General features: G+C 54.6%; 4 protein-coding genes across 7 annotated transcripts in view; 2 read left to right on the top strand and 2 right to left on the bottom strand.

Moving 5' to 3' along the window:
• Nucleotides 1-2,837, top strand: part of GOLGA1 (golgin A1) — a 45,457-nt gene extending 42,620 nt beyond the window's left edge. For all 3 annotated transcript variants that reach the window (XM_004423443.3, XM_087419096.1, XM_087419097.1), the window contains one exon: nucleotides 194-2,837. In XM_004423443.3, coding sequence (XP_004423500.1) covers nucleotides 194-274 — 81 coding nt within the window. In that variant the 3' untranslated portion in view covers nucleotides 275-2,837. The remainder of the gene's footprint in view (nucleotides 1-193) is intronic.
• A 993-nt stretch (nucleotides 2,838-3,830) lies between these two features.
• On the bottom strand, nucleotides 3,831-11,355 carry ARPC5L (actin related protein 2/3 complex subunit 5 like). Its single transcript, XM_087419099.1, has 4 exons — nucleotides 11,107-11,355; nucleotides 6,969-7,040; nucleotides 5,616-5,792; nucleotides 3,831-4,374 (listed from the first exon to the last, which is right to left on the bottom strand). Exons 1-4 carry the CDS (start codon nucleotides 11,257-11,259, stop codon nucleotides 4,312-4,314), a joined length of 465 nt encoding a protein of 154 aa, XP_087275225.1. The 5' UTR covers nucleotides 11,260-11,355; the 3' UTR covers nucleotides 3,831-4,311.
• Nucleotides 11,356-14,948: 3,593 nt separating this feature from the next.
• On the top strand, nucleotides 14,949-19,874 carry RPL35 (ribosomal protein L35). 2 transcript variants are annotated; one of them, XM_004423440.3, is made up of 4 exons: nucleotides 14,949-15,323; nucleotides 15,733-15,869; nucleotides 16,935-17,016; nucleotides 19,689-19,874. In XM_004423440.3, exons 1-4 carry the CDS (start codon nucleotides 14,964-14,966, stop codon nucleotides 19,836-19,838), a joined length of 729 nt encoding a protein of 242 aa, XP_004423497.2. In that variant the 5' UTR covers nucleotides 14,949-14,963; the 3' UTR covers nucleotides 19,839-19,874. The 2 variants fall into 2 exon arrangements, with proteins under 2 accessions (XP_004423497.2, XP_087275224.1); XM_087419098.1 differs by lacking the exon at nucleotides 14,949-15,323 and adding an exon at nucleotides 15,505-15,543.
• A 61-nt stretch (nucleotides 19,875-19,935) lies between these two features.
• Nucleotides 19,936-24,088, bottom strand: WDR38 (WD repeat domain 38). Its single transcript, XM_087419100.1, has 8 exons — nucleotides 24,016-24,088; nucleotides 23,336-23,456; nucleotides 22,187-22,303; nucleotides 21,980-22,077; nucleotides 21,518-21,598; nucleotides 21,137-21,268; nucleotides 20,856-21,005; nucleotides 19,936-20,457 (listed from the first exon to the last, which is right to left on the bottom strand). The coding sequence occupies exons 1-8, from the start codon at nucleotides 24,082-24,084 to the stop codon at nucleotides 20,092-20,094; spliced, it is 1,134 nt and encodes a 377-aa protein (XP_087275226.1). The 5' UTR covers nucleotides 24,085-24,088; the 3' UTR covers nucleotides 19,936-20,091.
• Between the last annotated feature and the right edge of the window lie 689 nt (nucleotides 24,089-24,777).

Here is a 24,777-nt window from a genome sequence, read left to right on the forward strand (position 1 = left end):
TCCCATGCTCAGAATGGGCTCTCAGCCCTGCAGCCTGCTTATCTCAGCCATTGTCTTCACTGCTCTGCTCACAGCCGGAGTCAGGACACATGGAGGGCAGGGGGGGTGGCCCAGGGCTGGGGAGGGAGCTTTCAGCATCCTCTGCACCTAGTCCTGATTCTCCTCTCAGGAGCCTTTTCTGTTTCAAACACAGATGTCGTGGTTTGGGTCCAAGCCAGCTCCCAAGGGCAGCATCCGGCCATCCATCTCCAACCCTCGGATACCGTGGTCCTAGAGGGAACTACCCAAGGATGGTGCTCCAGGGGCTGACTCTCTTTCTGTGAAAAGAACACTGACAGCAGTCTGGGTGGGTTTTTAATCACTGTAACTGCAGTATTTTGTACAAGCATCTAAACATTGTTTACAAGACTTGAAGCCCACTTCCCTGCAGACTGATACGAACCTCAGGAGGTAGCTGATCCTGTCATTCTGGTCACCAAATGGGAGGGTCCTGGCACGACCCACATTTCCACAGTGCTGCTAAAACCCCGGCTCTGGCCAGCACCCATCTGCACCCGAATCCTCTGTTAGATTGCACTTACAGCTGAAGCCGTCAGCGTGTCAGAGGAGCAGCTGATCCATTGTGTAGTGATGACGCTGGATGTCCAGACAGCGCTTTGCAGTGGTGCCCATCAGGCTAGACCTGCCTGCTTCTGCCATGAAGAGCCAACGCAGCGGGGGTGGCTGTTAAAAATCCTCCTTCCCTGTTAGCATCTTTGGGTTCAGATGAGTTAGAAGAGGCTTTTTAACCCTTCCTCTCAAGATAACATTATTTCACCTTGTTTCTCACACCACCTAGAACTTTAGATGTGTACTGTAAGGTACTCTGGGACCAGTGTGGATTAATGCATATGCAACTTTCTGGCAGTATCTCATTTTACTGAGGAAAACTAGCAAATACATAAAAAGATCCTAAGTATAGCACCAAATACACTCAATTGCCTTTTTAATGAATGTATTGTCTTGGATAGGTTGCTGGTAAACCATTTTAAACTATTTTTTATAGCTAAAGTTCTGTGCTAATATTATAAACGTCTTCTGTATTATAAAATCCATTTAACTGGTGTTCTTAAAGGAAAATCAGAGCATCAAGAGGAAATTATTTCTAAGGTTGGGATTCCTCTCCCTTTGTAATTTCACTAGCATTCTGTGGTATTCCCTGAAGCAGTGGTGGTATTTAATTTGCTTTGCTCTTAATTCTGTGTTCTGACACTGAGCAAATGCTAATCTCATGTTTTCTGCTGTTAAGGACAGTCTGCTGTGTTGAAAGGAAGCAGCAGCTGTCCCTCCCCCAGCCTTGACCAAAACCTTGGAGGTGGTCTGCCTTGTGTGTGGAGCCACCATCTCTCTCCCTTACCCTACCCCCAGAAATTTAAGATGACACTACATTCATCTGTGGCACCTGGACAGCCCGCAGCGGGCTGCAGTACTCGACAGCATGCAGATGGCTCTGGTAGCGACTGATAAAAACTTGTATTTATTATTGTTACGAAAAAGGGAACATGCTTGCTCTGGATAAGCCACAGTATCGAACCTAAAGGGAAACTGTTTATGGATCTATAGTTTGATGAAAGTTTCGTTGGTTAAGTAAAAAACTAATAACCAGAGCTCCTAAGTCTATGATCAGTTGTCCAGTGATGGTAAGTTATGTTCCTCAGTTATACTCAAGGTTAAAACAAATCTCACAGAAAAGCGAGAATTTGCAGAGGTAACCTACTACATTTCCACCACCTAGAAGTACCAAGCAAGGGCAGCAGCATCTTCATCCCAACTCGGGCCCTCTGCCATCCAAGTGACCCATTCTCCAGTTACCTGGGTCCTCCCTGCAGATGCCTGTCTTTCGTTTAGAATATTGTTTTCCATTTACCTGGTGGGCACACGAAACAGGAGTCCCCCCTGTTCAGTGAATTTGAAGAGTAAGAAGTAGCTTTTCCAGTTGTTCAAGGAGAGAACCCCTAACATCCGGTAGTTCGGGCCTTGCAGAGGCAGCTACGGCACAGCTGTGGGAGCCCCGTCCAACTCCTCTGAGGGAGCCTTTCCAGCCCTGGAGCTGGTCTCTCCTCACCCACGTGCCCCTGCAGTTTTTGGTGTAGTTGTGGGGCCCATCGCTGAGTCTGTACTTGCTTGGGAGGATTCACTGACCAGGCTTTCCTCCTGCATGTTGAATTTCCTTCAGCTTTAAGAGGAAGAGTGGAGTCAATATTCTGAGTGATTTAATGCACTTTTACTTGTATAAAATGTTCTATGATACAGTATATATAGCCCCTTTATATGAGCATTGGATCTTGATGACTCCCTCCGTGCTGTAAATAGGGATTGTGTTATCTGAAACTGCTGTAGAAAATTCATTTGTGGTGCAATACACTTTTTGATTAAAGCTCTTCAATCCAGATGCAACTACAGTGGGTTTTACTTGATATAGTTTGGTGTGTCAGTATTTCTTTGACTTGTTAAATTTAGTACATTGTGTCTCCTATTTAATACTTCAAGGTCAACTTCAGGGGCTATAGAACATTTGTCTTTCAGGAAGAACCTCCCTAGATTGGGTTTGGGTGAATAAGTATGTAATTTAAGAAAGCCAGAAGCCGGCCGGCCCTGTGGCTTGGTGGTTAAGTGCGCGCGCTGCGATGCTGGCGGCCCGGGTTCGGATCCCGGGTGTGCATCGGGGCACCACTTCTCTGTCCAGCCTGAGGCCGAGTCCCGCATGCAGCAACTAGAAGGATGTGCAGCTGTGACAGACAACTATGTACTGGGGCTTTGGGGGCAAAAAATAAATAAAAAAAAATCTTTAAAAGAAAGCCAGAAGCCTAGTGCTACCTCCCAGGAATGGTGGGGTTCTGCAGGAGTCGGGAGGATTGTCACTTGAGTCAGCGTCTATCTCCAAGGCCCACATGCCTTGGAGAACTTGGAAGAACTTCAGGAATATGAATGGGGTCTGCACTTTTAACAGAATGCAGACTGCGGTTACATATGCTCAAATGGAGATAGGCATCTTTGCTCTTCAGAGGCTCCCCATTAGTGGTTATAGGGAACAGGATGTTCCTTTTATATCTTTAGGCTGATTGCTACCTGTTTCTGGCTTTATTTATTGTTTTGTGAGGAAGATCAGCCCTGAGCTAACATCCGATGCCAATCCCTTATTTTTTTTTTTGCTGAGGAAGATTGGCCCTGAGCTAACATCCGTGCCCATCTTCCTCTACTTTATATGAAACGCCGCCACAGCATGGCTTCACAAGCAGTACGTCAGTGCACGCCCGGGATCCGAACCTGCAAACCCCGGGCTGCCGCAGCAGAGTACACATACTTAACCACTTGTGCCACCAGGCCAGCCCGTTTCTGGCTTTAAAGAAAACTTGTCAACGTCGCAGTAAGTGTTCCTGCCACATAGCCAAACCAGCGTCAGGAGATGGTGACCAGGCTGGTCCTGAGGCCCATTCTCAAAAAGACTCCAAGTGCAGTCACACAAACTGAAGACTTTTAAAGCCTAGGTCAGTTATTGAATGCTTGGCACTTTATTAAATTAAATAAGCTCCAAAATTACATACAAATCAGAGGAGTAAAAACAATGAATAGTTCTTCAGCCAAACATCTCTCATGGCAGCAGGGGTACTGGAGCCCAGGCCCGAGGTACTCCTGTGGCAAGACTGGACTGCCATGTGCTCCTGGGGATGGCTCACCAGGGACACACATCTCCCTCTCCACATCAAGTTTCCAGAACAGTCGACCTCTCATTCGTTACCATCCCGTTCATCACCCATTGTTTTTACATACATGAAACACACTGCAACATGTACACTAATGAGCCAAGAGCTTTATTGATGCAGCAGGCACTTGACAATGAACCCCAGAGCCCGCCTCCTCTGGGAGGCCAGGATATCTGTACAAGCCCTCGGGGCTTTCCACTTCAAAACAGGCTCTCCCTTCCCCCACAGCCCTTGGATCTGCACCTGCCCCAGTCCTCCCTCCCCTGCTGGAAACAGGCAGTGCACACAGGTACACCTGGCCAACGCTGGCCAGCCACTCTGGTGGACAGTCACAATGTCAGTTCTGCAGTACTCGGGGACAAAGGCAGAGACTATCAGATCCTGCAAAGGATTTAAGAAACAGTAAGACGATTTCTCCCTCCACCTTGAAAATAAAATAGACGTCAGCGGATGCATATCCTGCAATAGTTTAGTTGGGAGTTCCTAGGAAGATGGTCCGTTGTCAATCCTTCCTTCAGCAGCCTGTGCATCCAAAATTCTCCTCAAGGTAACATGAGTCTTTTTTTTTTTAAACAGTCTTTCTTGCTGTAAGAACTCTTATAATGGAGCCTAGTCCTCCTACTGCTAATGCCTGTGGGGGCAGAAAAGGAAACGTGTCAAACGAGCCCTGCTGGGTCCAGGAGAAGCCTGGCTTCCAGGGGAGACAGGAGCATGCACTCCCCGACCTAGGACCCGTACGTCACAGACCCTCTGAAGGAGGATTCCTGCGAGAGCAGTTAGGAGGTGGCAACAGTGCCCACCTAGGGACGGAGCCCTGGCCTGGAGCCAGGGGTCCATGAGGCAGCAAAACTGGGCTTGAAAACACGGTCACAAGCGCACACACAGCAGAGCCCCTAAGCTTCCCTTTCGACAAGCTGTAGTTTCCAGCCTCCCTGCCCTGGGCACTTAGACATTAGCCCGTCAGAGTTGCCTCCTGGAGCCCTCACGAGAAACGCCAACAGGGCTGAGCACCTAGGTGTCTTAAAAGGACCCAAGAGCCTGGGCTCCACACCATGCAGAGGGCTTGCTCCGCTCCCCCATGCACCAGGAGCTCTCCTTCCAGCCGAGCAGGCAGAGCACACCCACCAGCAGGACCAAAGGCCACAACCCCAGCCCAGCAACGAGGATGCCCAAGTGACTGACCCCTCAGGAAGAGGACCACTCCCTTAAACTCAACAGAGCCTTTCGGGAAGGACATTGTGTTAGAAATAGCCTGGTCTCCTTTAATGGTGGGCGTGCTTCCTGTAGCTCTACAGGGCGGGGGACATTGGCACACAGGCAGGGCACAGGCCTTGCTCTTATACCGACCCAAGCAAAGGACAAGCACAGCTTTTTCTGTTTCAGGTGGATGAAGGCCCCATTAAGTGACTATCAAGGTTTTGCCACTGCCCTCTCTGGCCTGGTGAGGCTGAGGCTGGAGCAGGAAGCCCTCAGAGCAAGCTAGAGGGCTCAGCCTGCATTCCTAAGTCCCCCCTGGACCACCACCTCCACCAGTGCAAAGCACGTAGTCTGAAGCCCCAGGTGCCAGCAAGCCTGCCTCCCTCTCCCTGGGACGCCCCAGCTACCTTACCACGCCAAGTCACCTGCCCCCACGACCTGCCCGGCATCAATCAGCTAATGCAACGGTGAGTAGCAGAGACAGTGGACCCTACCAGGTACTTCCTTGGGCGAGGCAAGTGGTCAGATGTCCCAGGTTGTTTTAGGTGTGGCCCCTTATTCTCATATGCCCACCAGACCATCCTATGTTTGTTCTGGAAAATCTGGCCCGCTAGTCTGAACCCTGGGCTTTGGGTGAGTCAGCGGGCTGCCTGTGTGGGCAATGTGTTCACGTACCTTTTCGTGCCACTGGAGTAACACTGCGCTGCTATTTTCTGTGGGCTTCTCAAACCCTTTATAAATGTACTTCATTAGCAAGTCAATGCCATTTCTGTCCAGTGACTGCACAGCTTGCTCAATTTCGCTGCTCTTAAAATTTGTAAGCACTTTCAGCACCACGCCCTGGGCTCGTTCCTAGAGGAGAGAGAAAGGGAGTGAGGTCTAGAGCCACAGCCCAGGCACATCCATGTCCCCCACTGCAGGCACAGAAACTCCAAACTAAGTGGTGAGAAACACTGCCCGCTGTTTTTTTCTTTTGGGAGGAAGATTGGCCCTAAGGTAACATCTGTTGCCAATCTTCCTCTTTTTGCTTGAGGAAGATTGTCCCTGAGCTAACATCTGTGCCAATCTTCCTCTAGTTTGTATGTGGGAGGCCGCCACATCATGGCTTGATGAGCAGTATATAGGTCTGCACCCGGGACCTGAACCTGCAAACCCCGGGTCACTGAAGCAGAGCACACAAACTTAACCACTATGCCACCAGGCCAGCCCTTGCCCGATTTCTAATTTGTCTGGGATGGTTAAAAAAATAAGTGGGCTGAAATTCTTTTATTGATTTAAATTTCAAAGTATCCCTTATTTATGCCAGTAAATTACTGCACTTCTTTTGGGGGGAATAAGTGGTCTACTGGGGAGAAGCATCACTACTGGGGAGATCCATTTTTTAAAGAAACAGCTTTCCTTGGCTGCAGCTTCCCTCTGCATTACCCCCACTACAGAGGGGCCATTCCCCTCCACATTTGAGGGGTGCAGCCACTGATTACATCAGGATGCTGTGACAAGATGGCAAAATCTCAGTTTCAGAGAGACCCCTTGCCCTGGACCCAATTTTAGACAGCCTCAGCAATGAAATTTTAGACAGCCTAAGGGATGCACAACTGTATCTTTTCACCTAGTTTTTAAAAGGCAGGAAATCTTAAAAGCACTGAAAATCCTCATGCAAATAAAGCCTATTCAAACAGCCTATAAAAGCATAACCACGGAGGTCCCCCGTGGCAGGCTAATTTATAGTTTTGCTAATCAGCAAGGGCTGGGCTGACTTCTCAGCCATGAGGCCCTGGGGAGGAATGAAGGTTTCTTTGGGGAGCTTTTACTGTAAACGCTGACAGCTCTGATGTCAGGGGCGCCAGAAGCCTTCTGCGGAGCACTGCCCAGTGCCAGCTCACACCCTTGGTAGGTACTCACTGATACAGAGATGAAACAGACGCCGTCCGAAGCCCCAGGAGCTCACGCGCAGCTGGGGACATGGACAAGCACAGCCCTGTCCCAGCACCACCCAGCAGAGCTGCAGCACGCCCCCTTTACCGTTACCTTCACGGCCTGATTCTTGGTGTTGACGGGAGAGTTCCGCAAGGCTGCGTGAAAGGCCCGGAGCATGTCCCCTGTGCATCCCCACTGGTTAAGGATGGTAGGCTCGAGCATGTCCACACTTTTATTAATGAACTCACTTCAAACATAGCTGAAGAGAGTGGAGTCACAGGGTATCTTATCCACATCCACCCACCGCCCACTGCGGCTTCCAGGTGGGCAGAGCCTGTTTAGAGAGTAGCCTCTCGCTTTCCTGAGCCACACAGAGGGTGGAGGGCGCCTCTGCCATCCCTACAAGCCCCTCCTTCTGCTGCCCCCTAAACTTCCCCCTCAAAGCCAGTCTGGACACTCCCTGCCTCCCTCCCTGGAAGGCAGAAGCAAAGCAGCGGCCCTCGCGGGGGGTTACCCTGCCTGCAGCTGCTCCGTCCCGGGCGCCATATCTGCCCCACTGGATCCTCACCACCACCATGTGAGAGTCTCATTCTCAAAAGGGAAGAATGCAGGCACAAACAGAGGCCTCCCGACTCTTAATCCAATGTTCTCTATCAGTTAAACCATTAAAGAAATTAAGATGTGCTAAAACTTCTATCTTCCAAGACCTACCCAGGTCAGTGAGGTCCCAACTGCTACCAGACGGAAATTTATTAATCTAAAAGAAACTTTTGCCAAGAAAATTAGCCGATCCCGCCACCCTCCCCATTCCCCAAACCTTAGTTGCAATCCTGACACATTCATTGCTGAGTTCTGAACACCCAGCACTAAAAAGAAAATTACAATCTGGGCTAGGTCCCCAAAGGTGACACCTATTTTAAACTGAATTACATCAGCCGACTTTCATTTCCTCATCTGAAACACTGGCTTCAGCCAAAAAGCTTCAAAAATAGAACAAGGAATGGCTTGTGCCCAATCGGGTCTCTACTCCTGTTCATGCAGCGATACCCACGTGTGAACAGACGCAGCCTCCGGAGCACAGCCGAGTCCCGTCTTCCCTAGTGTGGGCTCCATCTTGACTGAGCTGGGCCCACGCCACCCGGGGAGCCCCTCCTGACGAACTCCCCGGCCCCCTGCTGGGCTCCAATCCACCTTCCACATGAGAGGCAGCCCACTCCCTGTGTCTCTCAGCTTTGGAATTCCTTTTCCCCAGCCAGGTGAGGGCCAGTCTGATATCAGCCCCTGATAACCTCTACCTCAGAACTCCTTTCTAATTTGGCGTCCCAGAACAATAAGCAGAGTCCCAGAGGCTTAAAAAGAAATGCTGGTTGGTGCTCTTCACAAACCAGCATGGTTGGAAAACAAAATCATTCTGAAGATGGATGGGGAAGGGGAGAACGACTGGTCCAGGAGGCAAAAGGAGTCACTGCTTTAGTGACCTCTCTCTGGCACCAGGTACCCAGCATTCACTGCAGGTGCAGATGGGGAAGGGCGTTCAGCAGCCCAGGAGAGCTGGGGAGCAGGAGGGTACACCATTTATCAAGCTGGCCTCTGTACTCAGCTGGCTTTAGGCCCTTCCAGAGAACAGGCTGTGGAGGCTGGGGAACCCTGCCCAGCCCCTAGTCTCCTCCAAATCAGGGGTTCTCAACCACGGCACTAGTGACATTTCAGACCAGATGAATGATGTGGGGTGTGTCCTGTGCAACATACAATATTTAGCAGCATCCCTGGCCTCTACCCATTAGATCCCAGTAGCACCAAGTTCTGCAAGATCACTCAAACCACTGCTCTGGACAGATCCCTGCTCCAGAGCACCAGAAGGTGCTTCAGCAAAGAAGAAAAGGAACTAATACTTTAAAATCCCTACCAGATCTCAGATCCTGTGCCAGGTGCTCTGATGTGTCACTTCACTACTGCTAACAACTCTGCGACAAGAATCATTATTCTCATTTTAAAGGCAATGAATTTGAGGCCCAGAGAAGGGAAATGACCTGCCCAAGGTCACAAAGCTAAGCTGTCCAGCTGGCCTTCAACCCAAATATGCCTGACTCCAAAAACCAAGCTCCTTCTACAAGCTCTGCTGCCCCTCCACCCACAGACGCAAGCTGCAGGTCCAGGACACTTGCTGTGTGCCCAGCACTGTGCAGAAGCCTTCTGGGATTTTGCCCAGCGATGCTCCCATGGAACCTGGAAGTCCAGCATGGTTCTCCTCCTTTTAACAGAGGAGGATGCTGAGGTTCAGAGAGGGTATGTGACCTACTCAAGGTCACACAGCTAGAGTCTGATAGAGTTGGGTCTGTGTGGATGCATGGCCCATGTTCTTTCTATTGCTTCTGTGTGATCTCCCACCAGGACTTGCTTCCCTATACAGCACTGGGACAGACCTCCTCCCTACCTTCCCCTACTCCAATCAACCAACCCCTATCCCTACTTCCCTTGCCTCTGTCCTGAGACTCCTAGAAGCCTGTTCCATAGTTTAAATTCAACGATCTAATGTGAGTCCAATACCACATGGTAGGGACTCAGTAAGTATTAGTTCTTCCTCCCCAGGCCCCACATTTGCCAGGATTTCAGTTCTCACGTGCTAACCTCCCTTTCCCCAATCCCAGAAGGTACACTCTCCATGGTAACAAGGTTTCTGACACTGCCATTAGTGGAGAAACTACCATCTACTGGATGTGCTAAGCAGCCTCAAGGAACCTGACTATCACTAGTCAGGGGCGTACCAAGAGATGACCTTCAAGTCCCTACAGCACCAGGACCAAGCCAGCAGGTAACCAGACCTTGTTCTCCCCATCTGCGGATGGTTCTGGGCCACAGGCCTGAACTTGGAGCCCTTTTGGCACGGCCTCCCCACGAGCCAGGTCCTGCACCAGACTGCAGAACCAACCTTCTCTCGTGGGGGCCCTTCTCATGACCCCATTTCGCCAGTGGGGTAAGCAAGGTGATCCTGATGGGGTAGGAAATACAAGTTTGAATCCCCACCTTTGACAACACATTCCTGTTCAAAGAAAGAAAGTCAGAAGGTTTTTGTTTTCAAGGTAAATTGGAAGAACACTGCAGGACTCCTCCCAAAGGCAGTCTCTGGGCCTGCCTTCCCAAGCTGAGTCAACTGATTAAACACCCAGAACCTGCTTTATATACAGCAGGAGCCTCCAACCCTGCCCTGGCGAGCGCGGGGGAGGGGTGGGCGCTTCCTGTAACACCATTTGAATCAAGAAAAATCCTTCCTGTGAGAATAAGTCAGTTTCCTGTGCTCAAACTGCTAAGGGACCAAGCAGGCTGTGACAACCACCTCTATTTTTAATCTGGTTTTCTAAACGCTGTTTTCTGTGGCCACAAGAAAGGTCATTTGCAGGCGTGGGGCTCTGCTTTTACATTTTACTTGACTCTGGTTTTTCTTAGCTCTAAACTACTAGTTTTTTCCACTGCTTCCTGCACAAGAAAGGTACCAGGGGGAAGGGAGCCAAAACTCACTTGTTGAACGTCGATGAGACCATGAAGGTCCAAAGCCCAAGAATGGGCGACAAAGAGTGGCATCAAGCTGGAGGGTCAGTTTGATTCTGGGGTGGGAGGAGCACAGGCTCAGACCTCAGGGCTGGACTAAGGCTGCAGGTTGCGCTCCCCCTTGGGTCCTTTCCCCATCCACCCACCCATCTTCGTGTGGTGCTGCAATCCAGCGCGAGAGGGCTGCCCTGGAGCCGCCCCGGCCGCTCAATTACTCAGCGGTGGCTCACCTCGGCCCCTCCCGCCGATCAAGCCCGAGAATGCCCCCATTTCCTGCAAGCGAGGGATGGAGTGACGGGGCCCCCAAAGAAGGGACAGCCTGAGAGGATGAAGAAGCAAGGGAGAGAACAGAGAAGAGGCCTGGAGGAGTGCGGGGCCGAGACCGTCCGGCACGCTCCCGGGGCCGCCGAGCGGGCCGGTCACCAGGGTCTAGGGGCCGCATGGGGCTGCGCTGCTGAGGGAGGCTCTGGGGGCCGGGGCCAGGGACGAGGTAGGGGGAGGCCGGGTCAGGGGGAAGAGGGGACACCCGGACTGAGGGGAGCTGGCCAGAGGGGAGCCCGATGGGAAGGGAACTGGGAGACCGAGCTGAGCGGGCCGGGGTAAGAGGAGTGGGGAGGCCGGCCCGCGGGGCCGGAGCCGGGAAGGAGGGAAGTGGGAAGGCCGGGCCACAGGGGAGCCCAGGCCGCCGCGCCGGGGAAGGATATTGCCGCAGGAGCCCGTCCACCTCGCTCGGGTCCGGGCCTGGCTCGGCCGCCGCCGCCGCCGCCGCCTCCTCGTGCTCGTCCACGAATTTGTTCTCGTCGAACTCGTCGATGTCCACCCGACGGAAGCGCGACGACAGCGTGTTCCGGGCCATGGCGGGGGCTCGGCGCCCGCTCAGCCGGCTCCGCTCCGGGCCCGACCTCGGCTCGGCTCGGCTCGGCTCGGCTCTGCTCTGCTCAGCACCGGCTCCGGCTCGGGGGCGGGAAGCGGCCGCCGGCACCGCCTCCTCCTCCTCCTCCTCCGCGCGCAGCCGCCGCGCCGCCCACTTCCGGCCCACGCCGGAACCGGAAGTGTCGGTGGGACGGAGGGGCGGGGCCTGTGGGGGCGCACCCGGAGCGACTGGAGGGGCTGGAAAAGTAGCCTGATGGTCTCCCCGACGGTCCCCTGCTGCACTCCCCTCTTCCCATCCGAGGAGAGGGCCCAAGCCAGCATCGTAGGCGCCGTAACTGCGCTCGTTCTTCGGTTTCCGTCCTGCGTCCAAGGAGCCCTTGGAAGGGCCGGCGCGGGCACGGCCGCGGACTCCGGGGTCCTCACTGCCCAGACTGAGGGGCCGGGGGCCCAGGAGAAGGCGGCCGGCCCTACGTGTCGAGTGCCGGGCAGGCTTCTTGGAGAAGAAACCTTCGAGCTGAGGCCTGAGGGATGAGTAGTAGTTCTTAGTCCCCGAGGAGTGACGGGGGTGGGGGAGCCTGGTCTGGATCTTGGGAGCCTTGAACGCCACTACGCTGAGCTCCGAGGAGGCAGCCTCTGCCTTGTACACAGAGACCCTGTTGTTAACGGACTGGGAGACTTTATAGACGTTTAAAGGGTATCCAGGGTGCTGACAAGACTATGAAGACATTTGGACTTGAGGGTGCGGCGTGTAGCAGACGCCTTGGCCGGGCGGGTGGGCGGCGGGAAGAGGGAGATGACTCTGGCCACCATCCTGGCAGGAAGGGCGAGGTCCTGGGGGCTGACGTCGGGCCAGGCTGGAGAGGCATATCCTGGTAGGAAGCCGAATCCCCTGAGTCTGAGATGGGGCAAGATGGAGGTGGGGGGAGGTAGGGCAGAGTCAAAGGCGACTCTACTGCCACCATTAGGTGCCTGGGCTGTTGCTTGAGGGGTTCTGTTAATGGTCCTTAGCCTTCGACTAAATTGAGTCTTTGTTTTCATATAATAGTACTCTTTTTAATAAAGGCCGGTAGTTAATGAAATGTGATTCATTCTTATTGCTTCGAATACTTCTCATTGAACTGTCTACAGGTCAAAAATATTGCCAGACTATGATGCTACCTAATCTTGGGTGCTAAAGATACAGACTCCTACAGGGGGAAATAGGTGCTGAATTAAAGTCTCAGGGGGTCCTGAAAATAGACAAGGCCCACCTGTCTTTCAGCTCCATACCTTGGAAGAAATCTTTGTGACCCAGGCAGGCCACAAGACAGCAGAAATTCATATCCCGAGAACATCCTGGCCAGAAGGAACTTTAAACCAGCAAAGCCCATTTTACAAATAAAGAAATAGCCCCCAAATAAACTGGTGAATGAAATAATGTCCCTGCTTATGACCGTGGACTTCCATTCCAGTCAGAGGCAGAATTCTAAAAATCCAAACTATACTATGTCAAGGATGACTGCATGCTGAGGGGAAAAAACCATGCAGAGCCTGGGTGTACCTTAGCTAAAGTGGTCAAGAGAGGTGTCCCTGAGGAGGTGACATTGATCAGGGACCTGAAGGAAGTGAAGGAGGGAGCCAAGCAAAGGCCCAGAAGCAGGGCAGGCTTGGTGTATTCCAGAAAAAGCAAGGCCATACTGGTGCAGAAGAGTGAGAAGAGTTGAGATAGAAGTGGGGGCTGGAGGGAATACTGTAGGGCTTGGTAGGCTGAGGAAAGGATGTGGTCTTAACTCAAATGGGACAGCCCTGGAAATTATGGGCAGAGCAGTGACATGATCTGACTTAAGTTTGAAAAGGGTCCTGCTAGCAGCTGTGCTGAGAACACGTATGCGAACCAGAGCCAAAATAGGTGATTTAAGAGGTGACACAATGGTGTCAGGCCTGTTAGCTCAGGCCAGGCAGGTGCCAATAAGAGTGGTGGGAAGGGGCCGGCCCAGTGGTATACTGGTTAAGTTTCACGCTCCACTTCGGCAGCCCGGGGTTCAAATCCTGGGCGTGCACCTACACAGTGCTCATGAAGCCATGCTGTCGCGCCATCCCACATACAAAAAATAGAGGAAGACTGGCACAGGTGTTAGCTCAGAGACAATCTTCCTCACCAAAAAATAAAATACAATAAAAAACAACAAAGAGTGGTGGGAAGAGGTCGGGTATATTGTGAAGGTAGAGGCTGCCAAATGTGCTGGTGGATTGAATGTGGCCTGTAAGAGAAACAGGGGAGTCACAGATGACTTCAAGTTCAGAAAAGACTTACACGATCATTAGCTCTAATAGAATTATAAGCATTTGGAAGATAGGACAGCAGAATCCCTGTGCACCATTCAACTTCCATTTAAGACTAATAATCCATGTCAATACCCTCTGTCTGCCCTCTCTTTCCCATATCCCTCCACTTCCTGGAAGCCTGCCTCACTGTGTCTGGGGCAAGTCTCATTAATTCATTCATCCAAGAAGCCTCCATGTGCTGGGCCTAGAGACTAGAAAAACCAAATCAGGGCCGGCCCTGTGGCATAGAGGTTGGGTGCCGGCGCTTTGCTGCTGGCAGCCCAGGTTCGGATCCCAGGTGCGCACTGATGCACTGCTTGTCAGGCCATGCTGTGGTGCTGTCCCATATAAAGTGGAGGAAGATGGGCATGGATGTTAGCCCAGGGCCAGTCTTCCTCAGCAAAAAGGGGAGGATTGGCATGAATGTTAGCTCAGGGCTGATCTTCCTCACAAAAAAAAAAAAAAAAAAGGAAAAACCAAATCAGATGTCAGCCATAGTTCTGCCCCCAGGGAACTTCTAGGCTGGCTGTGGAAACAGACACATAAACATCATTTTAATTCAGTATGTTTGGGGCTAAAGAGAGGGTTGCACAGAAAGCTTGGGACACAAAGGGAGGTCGTGTCTCAATTTAGTCCAAGACTAAGGTCCATTAACAGAATCCCATATGTTAGGGATGGGAGAAGGCTCCCTGGAGGAGGTGACACCCGACACCAAGAAGGGGACAACCTGGCTTTAACTAGAGCTCTAAAAGGTGTTGGCATGTCTTTGCTAATGCAGTGACACTAGAGCATGGATTCATGCTTGCCCGTTGGGGCAACAATGAAACCGCCCAGTAAGAAAGCCTGAGCACCTTCCCTGCTTCATGAATTTCCCTTTAACTCTCAGGGCACAACTCAAGCGTTCATTCCAGTGGGAACCTTGTAACTGATGATATTTTGAGCATTGTTATGCCTCAGGTCTTGTGCTAAGAGTTTTACATGTTATCTCCGTAATCCTCATCAATACCCCATCTCACAGGTGAGAAAACTGAGACTCGAGAGAGGAGGGGTTTTGCCGAGTCTCAGCTAGTACCCGGCAACAGAGCAAGACTTTGAAACCCGGTCGGGTTCACTAAAAAAAGGCCAAGAATGCTCTTTCGCTGCCACTTGCCGCCTCCACCAGAACGTTTAAAGAGTTGGATTATAGCTGTCTGACCCCGCCCCTCCCCGCCCACCTCGGACTTTAAATTGCTCCAAGGCAGGGGCAGTGTTAATTCATCTTTGAAAACTTTCATCCCCTTGATCCCCCAGAACACCGGCGCCCAGCTCAGAGCAGCACGGACTGGGCGACCTGCAAAGGTTTACGGAATGAACGAATGAATGGATGAACGAATAAATGACTGAATGGACGAATCCGAGTCCTCACTGTGCCATCTCCGGAAAGCTGCCATTCACCCCGGGCCTCGGTTTCCCCAAGTGCGCTGCTCAGGGCGTGAGGCCGATCTAAGTCATCTCAGGTGCAGGAGGAAGAGGCGGGCGCTACGGGCTCGGTATCCTCGCGGCGGGGCCAGAAGGGCGGTACCACGGTGCTGCCGGCGGCGGGGGTGGGGCGTGGCAGGGGCGGAGCCGGAGCTCCCCCGCCGCGGCGCCATTGGCTGCGCCCGCCGCCACCCGGCAGTAGTTGCGGAGGTCGGCCCCGCCCCCTTCCTCTTTCCCTGGGAGCAGGCGGCGGCGGCGGCGGCGGCGGCGGCTTGTGTAGCCATGGTGAGAGCTGGGGAATCGGACGCCATCCGCGCCCTGTCGGGCTCAGGGGCTGGGGTCGGGGGCGCGGGGTGAGCCCTAGGGTCCCATCTGCTGGCCGGGCCTGTGGGGCGCTTTGCGGAATGGCCTGGCGCCGCCACAGCCGGCCTGGGCCAGGAGGGGTGCGCGCTCCCGGTGCCTCCGTCTTCCCCTCTGCGGAATGGGGTGGCGGCCCAGCCTCGTGGTAGGCCTGGGCGAGCGGGGATACCGGGGCCTCGGTGGCCCTACTCAAGGCACGGCTTAGCGGGGATGCTGGGCCCCCAGCGCGCTCGTGGCCCAGGGCGAGGCGCGCGCCCCGCTGGCCTGGCCACGACGCGGGCGCGGCGGAGGGCGGCCCGCGAGGTGTCTGACCCGGTCTCTTTCCTGTGCGCAGGCCAAGATTAAGGCTCGAGACCTTCGCGGCAAGAAGAAGGAAGAGCTGCTGAAGCAGCTGGACGACCTGAAGGTGGAGCTGTCCCAGCTGCGCGTCGCCAAAGTGACTGGCGGCGCGGCGTCCAAGCTCTCCAAGATGTAAGTGACCGCGGCCGGCCCACGGCCCTCTGGACGTGGGGGACACGGGTGCATCGGGAGCACTTGTGGATTGTCCAAGGTGGCTTCAGGAGGAGTCCGTTTAAGTGCCGTTCAGGGGATCCGTGGGTCGGAATGTCAGGCCCTGGAGAGCCGGCGTAATGCTGCCCTCGGAAGCCCAGCGGGACCTCCTCTCCCTCCTCCTGCAGCGCTCAGTGTTTTCCTCACCCTCGCTCGGGAGGTGAGCGCCTTCCTCCCTGTACTTGAGTTGTAGTGCAGCTTCCTGATCTACACGGATCGAGAATCGGGACTGGTGCAAGGATCATGGGTTCGCAGTCAGTCGACCTGGGTACCAGTTCTGCTTCTGCCCCCATGCTACCTGATGGGGAGTTGGCCCACCTACCAAAGTGTTTTTTCCTCTAGTGTAAGATGGGCCCCCGACAACCTTCTTATGGTGGTGGGAGGGGGCTGGATGAGTTGGGGAACACATAAGGCAGCTGAATCCTCAAGACCGTGTTTACAAGCCATTTCCTGAGTGACTGTCCCTCATCCCTCAGCATGCCTCATAATTAACGTGACTATGAATTCATTTATCCCCGGCCTGCTCCTGTCTTCAGCCCCCTCCCTCCCAAATGTCTCGTTTCTGCCTCCCCAGTGGCCTTCCTGTGATTCCTTGAGCTTAACGTGGTGGCCCAGCTTGTGGTATGATTCCCTCAGCCAGCTCGTTCTGATGGTCATTGGTTAGGTCTTCATAGTCCTCCGGATATATGGCCTGGGATGGAAGATCTTTCCTGATCTGCCCTCCACCTCGCATTAAGTCTCCTCAATAAACACTTCAGAGTTCCTCAAAAGCACTGGATACTCCAGCATTTCCCTGTCCCCACTCCTGGGGTGCTCATCTCGTAGTCTCTCAGGTCTCACCCCCAGACCACCTGCCTCCTGGGCTGGATGACTGGATGGGCTGGTGGGGAATGCCCTGCCCTATGATATCTGGGTCAGGCCCTGAATAAGATACCTTGGGGAGGGTTGTGTGTCTTCCTCATCTTCACTGATGTCTCTGTTGTCTAGCCGAGTTGTTCGCAAATCCATCGCCCGTGTTCTCACCGTCATTAACCAGACCCAAAAGGAAAACCTCAGGAAATTCTACAAGGTGAGTCACGGGGGGAGTAGGGGCGCTTGGCTGCAGGGAGCAAAGTTCCAGCCCTCCCTTGGCCAGAGGGGCAGTATGAAGAGCTTCTCCTGCTGCTGGAATGTGGGACTGGGCTTTGCCCAGACATAGTTGGGTTTTCCAGAACCTTCCTAACTTGTAGATGGGTTTGCCCTCGGACTAGCCTCTTGTACTAGCGTATGGCAGCGCAGACTGCATCTCCTCAGGGCTGCAGTTGTCAAGAAATAGCAGTGTGGTGGGAGTCTGGCTGGAGACTTGGGTTTGGAATCCAGCCTCACCAGCAGAGTGAGCTTGGGCAGTCTACGACGATTAACTGTTTCAATGTTTTGATTGTCTTACCAGCACTGTGTCAGTCACTGCCAAGCCCCTGGCATTCTCGTTTTTCAGATAAGGGCCTCAAGGATTAGAGAGGTTGAGTTGCCCAGGGTCACCTACAGTTAGTGGAGTGATTTGACCTGGGTTCCAAACCATGTCTTGGGGAGGAGTGGATTCAGTGCTGCTGGGAGATTCCGCAGGTGTCTCACCCCTCAGCCTAGGATTTTTACCAACCATTTTCTGGTCTTGTCCCTAAGATTAGTGTTACCAGTGTTCAAGCAGAGAAGCAGAACCAGTAGACTTGGTGCATGTGTACACATATGTTTGATTCATTACAAAGAATTGGCTTATGTGGTTGTGGGGGCTGGTAATAAATCCAGAATCAGTAGGCCTGGCTGTCAGGAAGAGATGATCACGAACAGGCTGGACCTGGGCACAGGTTGAAGCTGCTGTCCGCAGGTGGGGTTTCTTCAGGAAAGCCTCGGCCCTGCCTTTAAGGCCTTTCGGCTGCTTGGATCAGGCCCACACAGGTGACCCAGGATAATCTCCCTTAATTAGAGGCAACTGATTAGGGGCTGTAATTACATCTGCAAAATGGCTTCACATCAACACCCAAATTAGTGTTTGAATAACTTGGTTTGACACATTAAAAACGCCATCATGGTGTGCCTGGGTTAGGTGCCCAGGGGACACCAGTGGGGGGGCGGGGGTTGCTGCCACCGTGGGATGTGTGCACATTTGTGTGTGCCAATGTGTTTCTGAGGATTGGCTCTGAGGGGACCATGCAGAGGTGGTGGCCTGGAAGAATTGTCTTTGTGACCACCCAGGTAGTGCATTCATGCCAGGTGCCCCCCAGCCAGGCACCGCTTGGTCAGGGAGGTGGCAGTGAGGTCTCTGCCTGTATGTCAGCACTGTCCACTAGACTGTGCAGTGAAAGAAATGTCCTATACCTGAGCTGTCCAGTGCAGTAACCTCTGGCCATGTGTGCCTATTGAGCACTGAGTATGGCTGAGCTGACTGAAGGGCTGAATTTTTAATGTGAATAGCACGTGTGGCTAGTGGCTACTCCGTAGGACAGCAGAGCTCTAAGGGGCTTAGTGGATTTGAAACAGACGAGGCCCTGACCTGTGCCAGCTGATGCCATGAGGAATGTGGGTGACAGAGACTCTCAGGCTTCCAGTTCCCTCCAGAGGTTGCCCTCGTCTCCTGCTTTAGCTTTTCTTTGCAGTTCTCTGCCCTGAGGTGGTTCGTACCTGAACCCCAATCCCCTCAGGCCTGCCCTGTGCCTACCCCTCCAGGCTGCTGGCAGCCAGAAGGAGCTTGAGCTGCCATTCTTCAGGACTTGTGTGCACGCTCTGTTTTGTCCCCTTTCAACTGGCGTCCGTGTTGCTTGCTTTCAAGGCTACTGCCAGTCATTGGGTGAAAGCTTACTCTCTTTCCTCCCCACCAATGGGCCGCTGTTAATTGTTCAGTCTTTCCCAGTGGGCTGGGAGCTCCTTGAGCCGGACCAGCTCTCACTCGATGTGGAGCCAGCACAGGGCCTCAAGCTGAAGAAGGCCCAGGGGACCTTTGCAGAGCAAAGGAAGGAGGGACCACGCGAGCTGCCTTAGTCCAGAGCCGCTCAGTGGGGAGCAGGTGGGGCGGGAGTGGGAGCCAGAGACGGTGTGACGATGGAGTGGTGGGAGGGCCACCAAGGCAGGAGAGGGGGCTGTGCCCCTCATAGCAGGATGACGTTGGCCACTCCAGATCTCGCCTCTGAGACTCGGGGGTTAAGTGGGAACATTATTGCAGGGAACGTCACCGTACCTGCAGACCCTCTGAGTTAATGGAACACCAGCTGAAGCCCCGCACACACTCTCTTGCACAACTTAAGCCGAGATAATAGTGACCGCCCCCAGCACTTGGTGCCACATGCCCCTTACTGGGTTGGGGTGTGACACGGACTCCATCGCTGGGAATCAGGCAGGCAGAAAGCACCGAGTAGGGAGGTGCAAAGCCCAGTCCTGCCACAGCTTCGCTGAGATTTGGGCACATTCACTCACTTCTCAGCCTCCTGAGTCAACAGACTTAATGAAAATGGGGACAGTCACCCCACCTTGAACTCGGGGGAATTAAATGAGCTAGTAAGCAAGGTGTATGGCCTGCTGACATCTCCGTATGTCTGTAGTCTCGTGTTGACAGTCCCCTGCTAGGCTGGTTGTCTCAGCTCTTCACACCCCAGCCACGCACTTCCCTCAGTCACTGCCCAGCGCCTTGGTTCCGGCCTCCGGGGCTTCCTTGGCTACTGCAGTAGCTCCTAAACCCTAGTCCTTGGTTTCCTCCTGCTCTCCATCACCCAGGGCAAGAAGTACAAGCCCCTGGATCTGCGGCCCAAGAAAACACGTGCCATGCGCCGCCGGCTCAACAAGCACGAAGAGAACCTGAAGACCAAGAAGCAGCAGCGGAAGGAGCGCCTGTACCCGCTGCGGAAGTATGCGGTCAAGGCCTGAGCACCCCCACCTCAATAAAACAGACAGGCGGGCTGATGGTGCTTTTGTTTGTGGGTGTTTCAACTAACAGTGCTGGCGAGTTGGGCTGGCGTGGCCCCGGTTATGGTTACTGGGTGTCTGGTGGATTTCAGCAGGCCTGCCTGCAGCTGTTGGCTGCCCTGGTGGCGCCATGATGGTCGTGGCCACAGGGACCTGTCAGGTGCTCTGTTATGTTACTTTGGGCCTGTGGTGTAGAACTGCCCTGACTGTCCTTTCACAGGTTCATTCCTGCAGGTCCCATGCGCCCTGGGCAGGGGGAGGCAGGGGCATGAGGTCTGAGAGCCATTCGAGGTAACGTTATCTTCGAGAGAGTCTGCGTGATTTGACTGTGCAGTGGACTTGGCGTCTTGCCTGATCCACAGCTCCAGACACTAAGAGTTTCCCATCTGCAGTGAAGGCACAGGAGTGGGCCGCATCCAAGACGCCCTGCCAGAAGCACATCTTTGGGCTCTGGGATGCAAGTCCCGCCTGCCCCAGCCTCCCCTGGCAGGCCCTCCACTGTGCCCTTGGGTGCTACAGCCCTGGGCCTTACCTTCAGGGTCTCAATGCACTTGCCCGTGTTGCAGTCCCAGACTTTGACCTGGAAATAAAAACAAAGCAGGAGGGTAGGGAGGCCTCACCAGCCAAGTCTGGCCTCTGAAATCACCTTGGGGGGCATCCTGGCCAACACCTTAACCTCTTAGTCTGGGTTTTGTTGTCTGAGTTGTATTTAAAATGCCCAGCATAATATTTGATGCCAGAATCCAGTGCAGTACCCATTTCCTTTCCCCTGAAGCTAGCTGAGTCATAGACATGTCACTGCCACTAACATCTGGGCCAGTCCAGACCCTAGGTACAGAAGAGGCTGGTGTCTGGGTCCTGCCCTTGGCACCCTCTTATTTAAGGGCAAATCGGGATGTGGACGTTTTTGGACAGAGTGCTGCATGAGGATGGGGGTAGAAGTTTGCCAGGAGGAGCGGCCTGGTGGGGTGGGGTTACCATGCGGGAGTAGTCAGCACTGGCCAGCTGCAGTGCATCCGGGGAGAAAGCTAAGCTCTTCACCCAGGTGACGTGGCCCTTGAGCTGGACGAGCAGGCTTCTGGTCGAGGGCTTCCAGATGTGGATGGTCTTGTCCCAGGAGCCAGATGCCTGGACAGCAGACAGCTCTAAGCCCATGGTTTGGGGCCTGCATGCTCACTGGGCCCCAAAATGGCCTGTGACCCCCCAAGGGTCTTGCAACCAGCAAGGTGCCAGCCTGGGACCCAGGGCAGCCAGCTCACCAGGAGGCCTGACACCGAGAAGCACAGGCAGCTGATGTTGCCACTGTGGCCCTCCAGCTCCTGGTGGAAGATCGCTGGGGGCCCCGCCCGTAGGTCCCAGATGCGTATGGTGGAGTCCCAGGAGCCAGTGGCCTACAGACAGCTGCCATGAGCATGGACGAGCCAGCCCATGCCCACCCTGCTGCCTAGGCTGGCTGGGCTCATAGACAGCAGGTACCGTCTCACCGAGCCCCACTGAGTCCCCATCACACAGGTGAGGGGACAGGCTCAGAAGAGCAGAGTCACCCAATTCTAACCATTGTTCAGCTCCAGTGGGAAAGGGGGTATGGGCCCCGGGTTCCCTCATCAACTGAGGGGGGCCAGGGCAGAAGTGTGGCTTACCAGGCAGTCTGAGCTGGGTGCGAAGTCACTGCTCTGGACGGAGTCTCGGTGCCCTGCTAAGCAGCGCAGCACCTGGCCAGACTGGAGGAGAGAGCCCTGAGCCGTGGGAGGCAGCAGAGGGCATCCCGAAGCCTTGCAGTGCCAGGTTCTGGGCCTCGGATGAGTCACACCCAGGCCCCCCCTTGAGGGGCTGCCTGGGTAATGTGACAACACAGGGTCTGGGGAGGCTTCCTGGGCCTTGACAGGAGAGGAGGGCAGTTCAGGCAGAGGGAGCCTCATGGGCAGAGGGCTTGAGGGTCGAGGGCTAGTGTGTGTGGGAGGCCCGGGGAGGTAGCTGCAAGCCAGATGCAGGGGGGGTCTTGGATGCCAGGTGTGGGCATGGTGGGGAAGATGGAACGACCTGAGGCCAGTGTTGAGGGTGTGTGATCCCAGGCCTAGCTCTGCCCCCCACCCCCCACATACCTGCACCTCCCAGAGCATCACCCGCTTGTCCCAGCCACCTGATGCCAGCTGCTTTGAGTCAGGGCTGAAGCTGACCGTCTCCACACTCCGCTGGTGACCTGCAGGCTCCAGATCGGAGAGGAGACGAGGTGGCACAAGGACACAGCAAGGTCGGAAAGGGCACCCAGGCCTGGCTGCTTGGCTCTCAGTCCCACCCAGCCCACTCACCCTTCAGGACCTGCAGACACTTGGCTTCTGCCACGTCCCACAGGCGGATGGTGCAGTCACAGGAGGTGCTGGCAAAGAGGCGGCCATCAGGAGAGAAGCGGCAGAACTTCACGGGGCCTGGGGCGGGCAGTGTGGTCAGGAATGGCACTGCCCTCCACCTCTGGCCCTTGAGCTCCTACCCTGCTAATTTCTCCAGCCTCATCGCCTACCTCCCCTCTCCTCAATCCTAACCCTTACCCTCCAGCCACGTGGAAATTCCTGGGCTTCTTGTGTTGGCCTGAACACCCAACCTCAATTTGCCCATTTGGAAAATCAATACCCAAATCAAATGTGGGCACCTCCCAGAAACTCTCTGACAGCCCACCTCAGTCCATTGCCTCCTCTGAGCCCCCCAGCCCCTGGACTTGCCCTATTACAGCATTAATCAATCTGCTCTGTAATTATCAGGTGTTTTTTCTTGTCTCCTTAATTATAATAGTTACAACTACAGAGTCCTTATTGGGTGCTAGGCACTTTGCTTGCATTATCTCATCCTATAGGGTAGCAGCGATGATCCATCCCCATTCTACAGAGGAGGAAATAGAGGCTCAGCGAGGTGACGTGACTTGGCTACGATCACAGTCAAAGTGGGTAAAACAAAGATGAACCTTAAGGACATTGTGCCAAGTGAGATGAACCAGTCACAAAAAGAAGTTTTGTATGATTCCACTTCTGCAGGTACTTAGAGTGGTCAAATTCGAGACAAAGCAGAATGGCGGTTGCCAGGGGCTGGGGGAAGAGAGGAATGGGGAGCTTAATGGGTATAGAGTTTCTGTTTTGCAAGATGAAAAGAGTTCTGGAGACTAGGTGCACAACAAGGTGAAGGTACTTACTACTGAACCATACACTTAAATGGTTAAGATGGTAAATATTATGTATATTTTTAAGCAATTTTTTAAAAAGGGGTAGGATCTGAGTCCAGGTCTACCAGAGTCAGAGGACCTGGCCCCAGGGACCAGGTCCATCTCCTTGCCCTCCTGCCCCAGCCCTGCGCAGGCTGCCTGGCATGGATGCCCAGCTCAAACATCAGAGGTTGTTATGGTAGGCCCTGCAGAATGCCAGGACAGGCCCATGGGCCTCGGTCTCCCCATCCAGGCTGAGGAGCCCCACCTGCGTGGCCACCCAGCCTCCACAGCAGCCGCCCGCTCTGGGTCTCCCAGCCATACACGCAGCCATCCTCCGAGGCGGTGAGCAGCGTCTGGCCGTTGGGAGAGAAGGCGGAGGAGTTGACCTGGGAGGAGAGCACAAAAGTCATCCCATCCTGAGGCCAGAAACACCTGTCTGCTCAGCCCTGACCCCAGACTCTTGGGCCAGCCCTGAACACTGACCCCCGGAGCCTAGGGTTGGAGCTTGGACCTCAGGCCTCGCTCCACAGCCAGAGCCCAGAACTAGGAGCCACTCGGCACTCAGAGCCAAGAGCACGGAGCCCTCTGGAGCCCTTCAAAACTGGGGCCTCTTGCCTGGGGCCCTCCCCAAAGTCAGAGGCTGGAGCCTTCTCCAGAACCAGGGACTGGCACCCCAGAGCCAAGAGCCCTTCCAGAGCGGGAGCCCAGAATCCGGAGTTCAAAATCTACTCCAAGCCCTGACTGCACTTTAAAGCCCGAGTCCAAAGAACACGAGTCAGCCAGAAGGAGTTGGAGCGTTCTCTGGAACCAGAGCTTAGAACCCAGGGCCCATTCTGGAGCTGGAGCCCAGAGAACACTCTGGAGCTCCTACCACGCAAAACCAGGAACCACTCTAGACCCAGAGCCGGGAGCCTCGAGTCCGGGCGGAGCCCGCCTGGGCCTCACCTCCCCGCGGTGCCGGCTGAAGACTTGCACTCTCCCCACGGCCAGCGTCCCCGCGGCCCCGCTGTTCATGGGCGCGCGGCCGCCCGGCCCGGCGGGCTTCCTCCCGGACGGGCGCTGGTCCGGCCCGCGGCCCCCGGCTTAGGACAGGGTGGAGGGGAAGGGGGAACTGTGTACAGGCGGTCTCCATGGCAATCGGGGCGGGGCGCGCAGCCGCCGTGGGGTCTCCGGGAAGCTACGAGAAGAGACAGACTGGGAGACACTTCTCAGCTCGAGGAGGTGAGGCCGCAGCAGGCAGGACCGCGGGCGGCTCCGAGAAGGGACTTCCCCTGACCTGGGCGGCTCCGGCCGCGGGGCAAGACAGGCGCGCAGGGCCGCCGCTAGGGGGCACGCCAGCCCCGCACACCGCGCCTGCCTCTCCCCTGCACGGAAGCCGCGCACAGCGCCCTTCAGTTTGCAAAGGGCCCACAGACCCCTTTGAGAGGAGCCTGTTTCCCCATCTGCACAATGGGGTAGACCATCCCTGCCCCCCAGGACTCCAGGCTTGAGCCAGGCGCAGGGCCTGACACATGGTAAGTGCCCAGGAGGGCCCACCCTGGAGCCAAGACCCCTTTCCTCCAGGAGTGGCCAGTACTGAGGCTGAAGAGCTCCTACGGAGAGAGCTGGAAAGGACACCCATCTCTGCCCTGCAGGATGTGAGGAGCCAGGGCATGAAAAAGTGGGGTCACTGTTTTAACGTTACTGGCAGCACAGAGTGTGCTGTGG

This window comes from Ceratotherium simum, chromosome 29, assembly GCF_057802395.1.
Source record: "Ceratotherium simum simum isolate JZ-2026a chromosome 29, ASM5780239v1, whole genome shotgun sequence".
NCBI classification, from domain to species: Eukaryota; Metazoa; Chordata; class Mammalia; order Perissodactyla; family Rhinocerotidae; genus Ceratotherium; species Ceratotherium simum.

Coding starts and splice junctions, on each gene's coding strand:
- ARPC5L (XM_087419099.1), bottom strand. CDS start 11,259: ATGGCCCGGAACACGCTGTCGTCGCGCTTCCGTCGGGTGGACATCGAC. Junction 7,041..11,106: donor TGGACGGGCTCCTGCGGCAA/TATCCTTCCCCG, acceptor TGGGGATGCACA/GGGGACATGCTCCGGGCCTT. Junction 4,375..5,615: donor TACTCCAGTGGCACGAAAAG/GTACGTGAACAC, acceptor CTGCCCCCACAG/GCATTAGCAGTAGGAGGACT.
- RPL35 (XM_004423440.3), top strand. CDS start 14,964: ATGGACGAATCCGAGTCCTCACTGTGCCATCTCCGGAAAGCTGCCATT. Junction 15,870..16,934: donor GCGTCCAAGCTCTCCAAGAT/GTAAGTGACCGC, acceptor TCTGTTGTCTAG/CCGAGTTGTTCGCAAATCCA. Junction 17,017..19,688: donor ACCTCAGGAAATTCTACAAG/GTGAGTCACGGG, acceptor TCCATCACCCAG/GGCAAGAAGTACAAGCCCCT.
- WDR38 (XM_087419100.1), bottom strand. CDS start 24,084: ATGAACAGCGGGGCCGCGGGGACGCTGGCCGTGGGGAGAGTGCAAGTC. Junction 22,304..23,335: donor GAGGCTGGGTGGCCACGCAG/GTGGGGCTCCTC, acceptor TGCCCGCCCCAG/GCCCCGTGAAGTTCTGCCGC. Junction 21,599..21,979: donor TGATGCTCTGGGAGGTGCAG/GTATGTGGGGGG, acceptor TCTCTCCTCCAG/TCTGGCCAGGTGCTGCGCTG.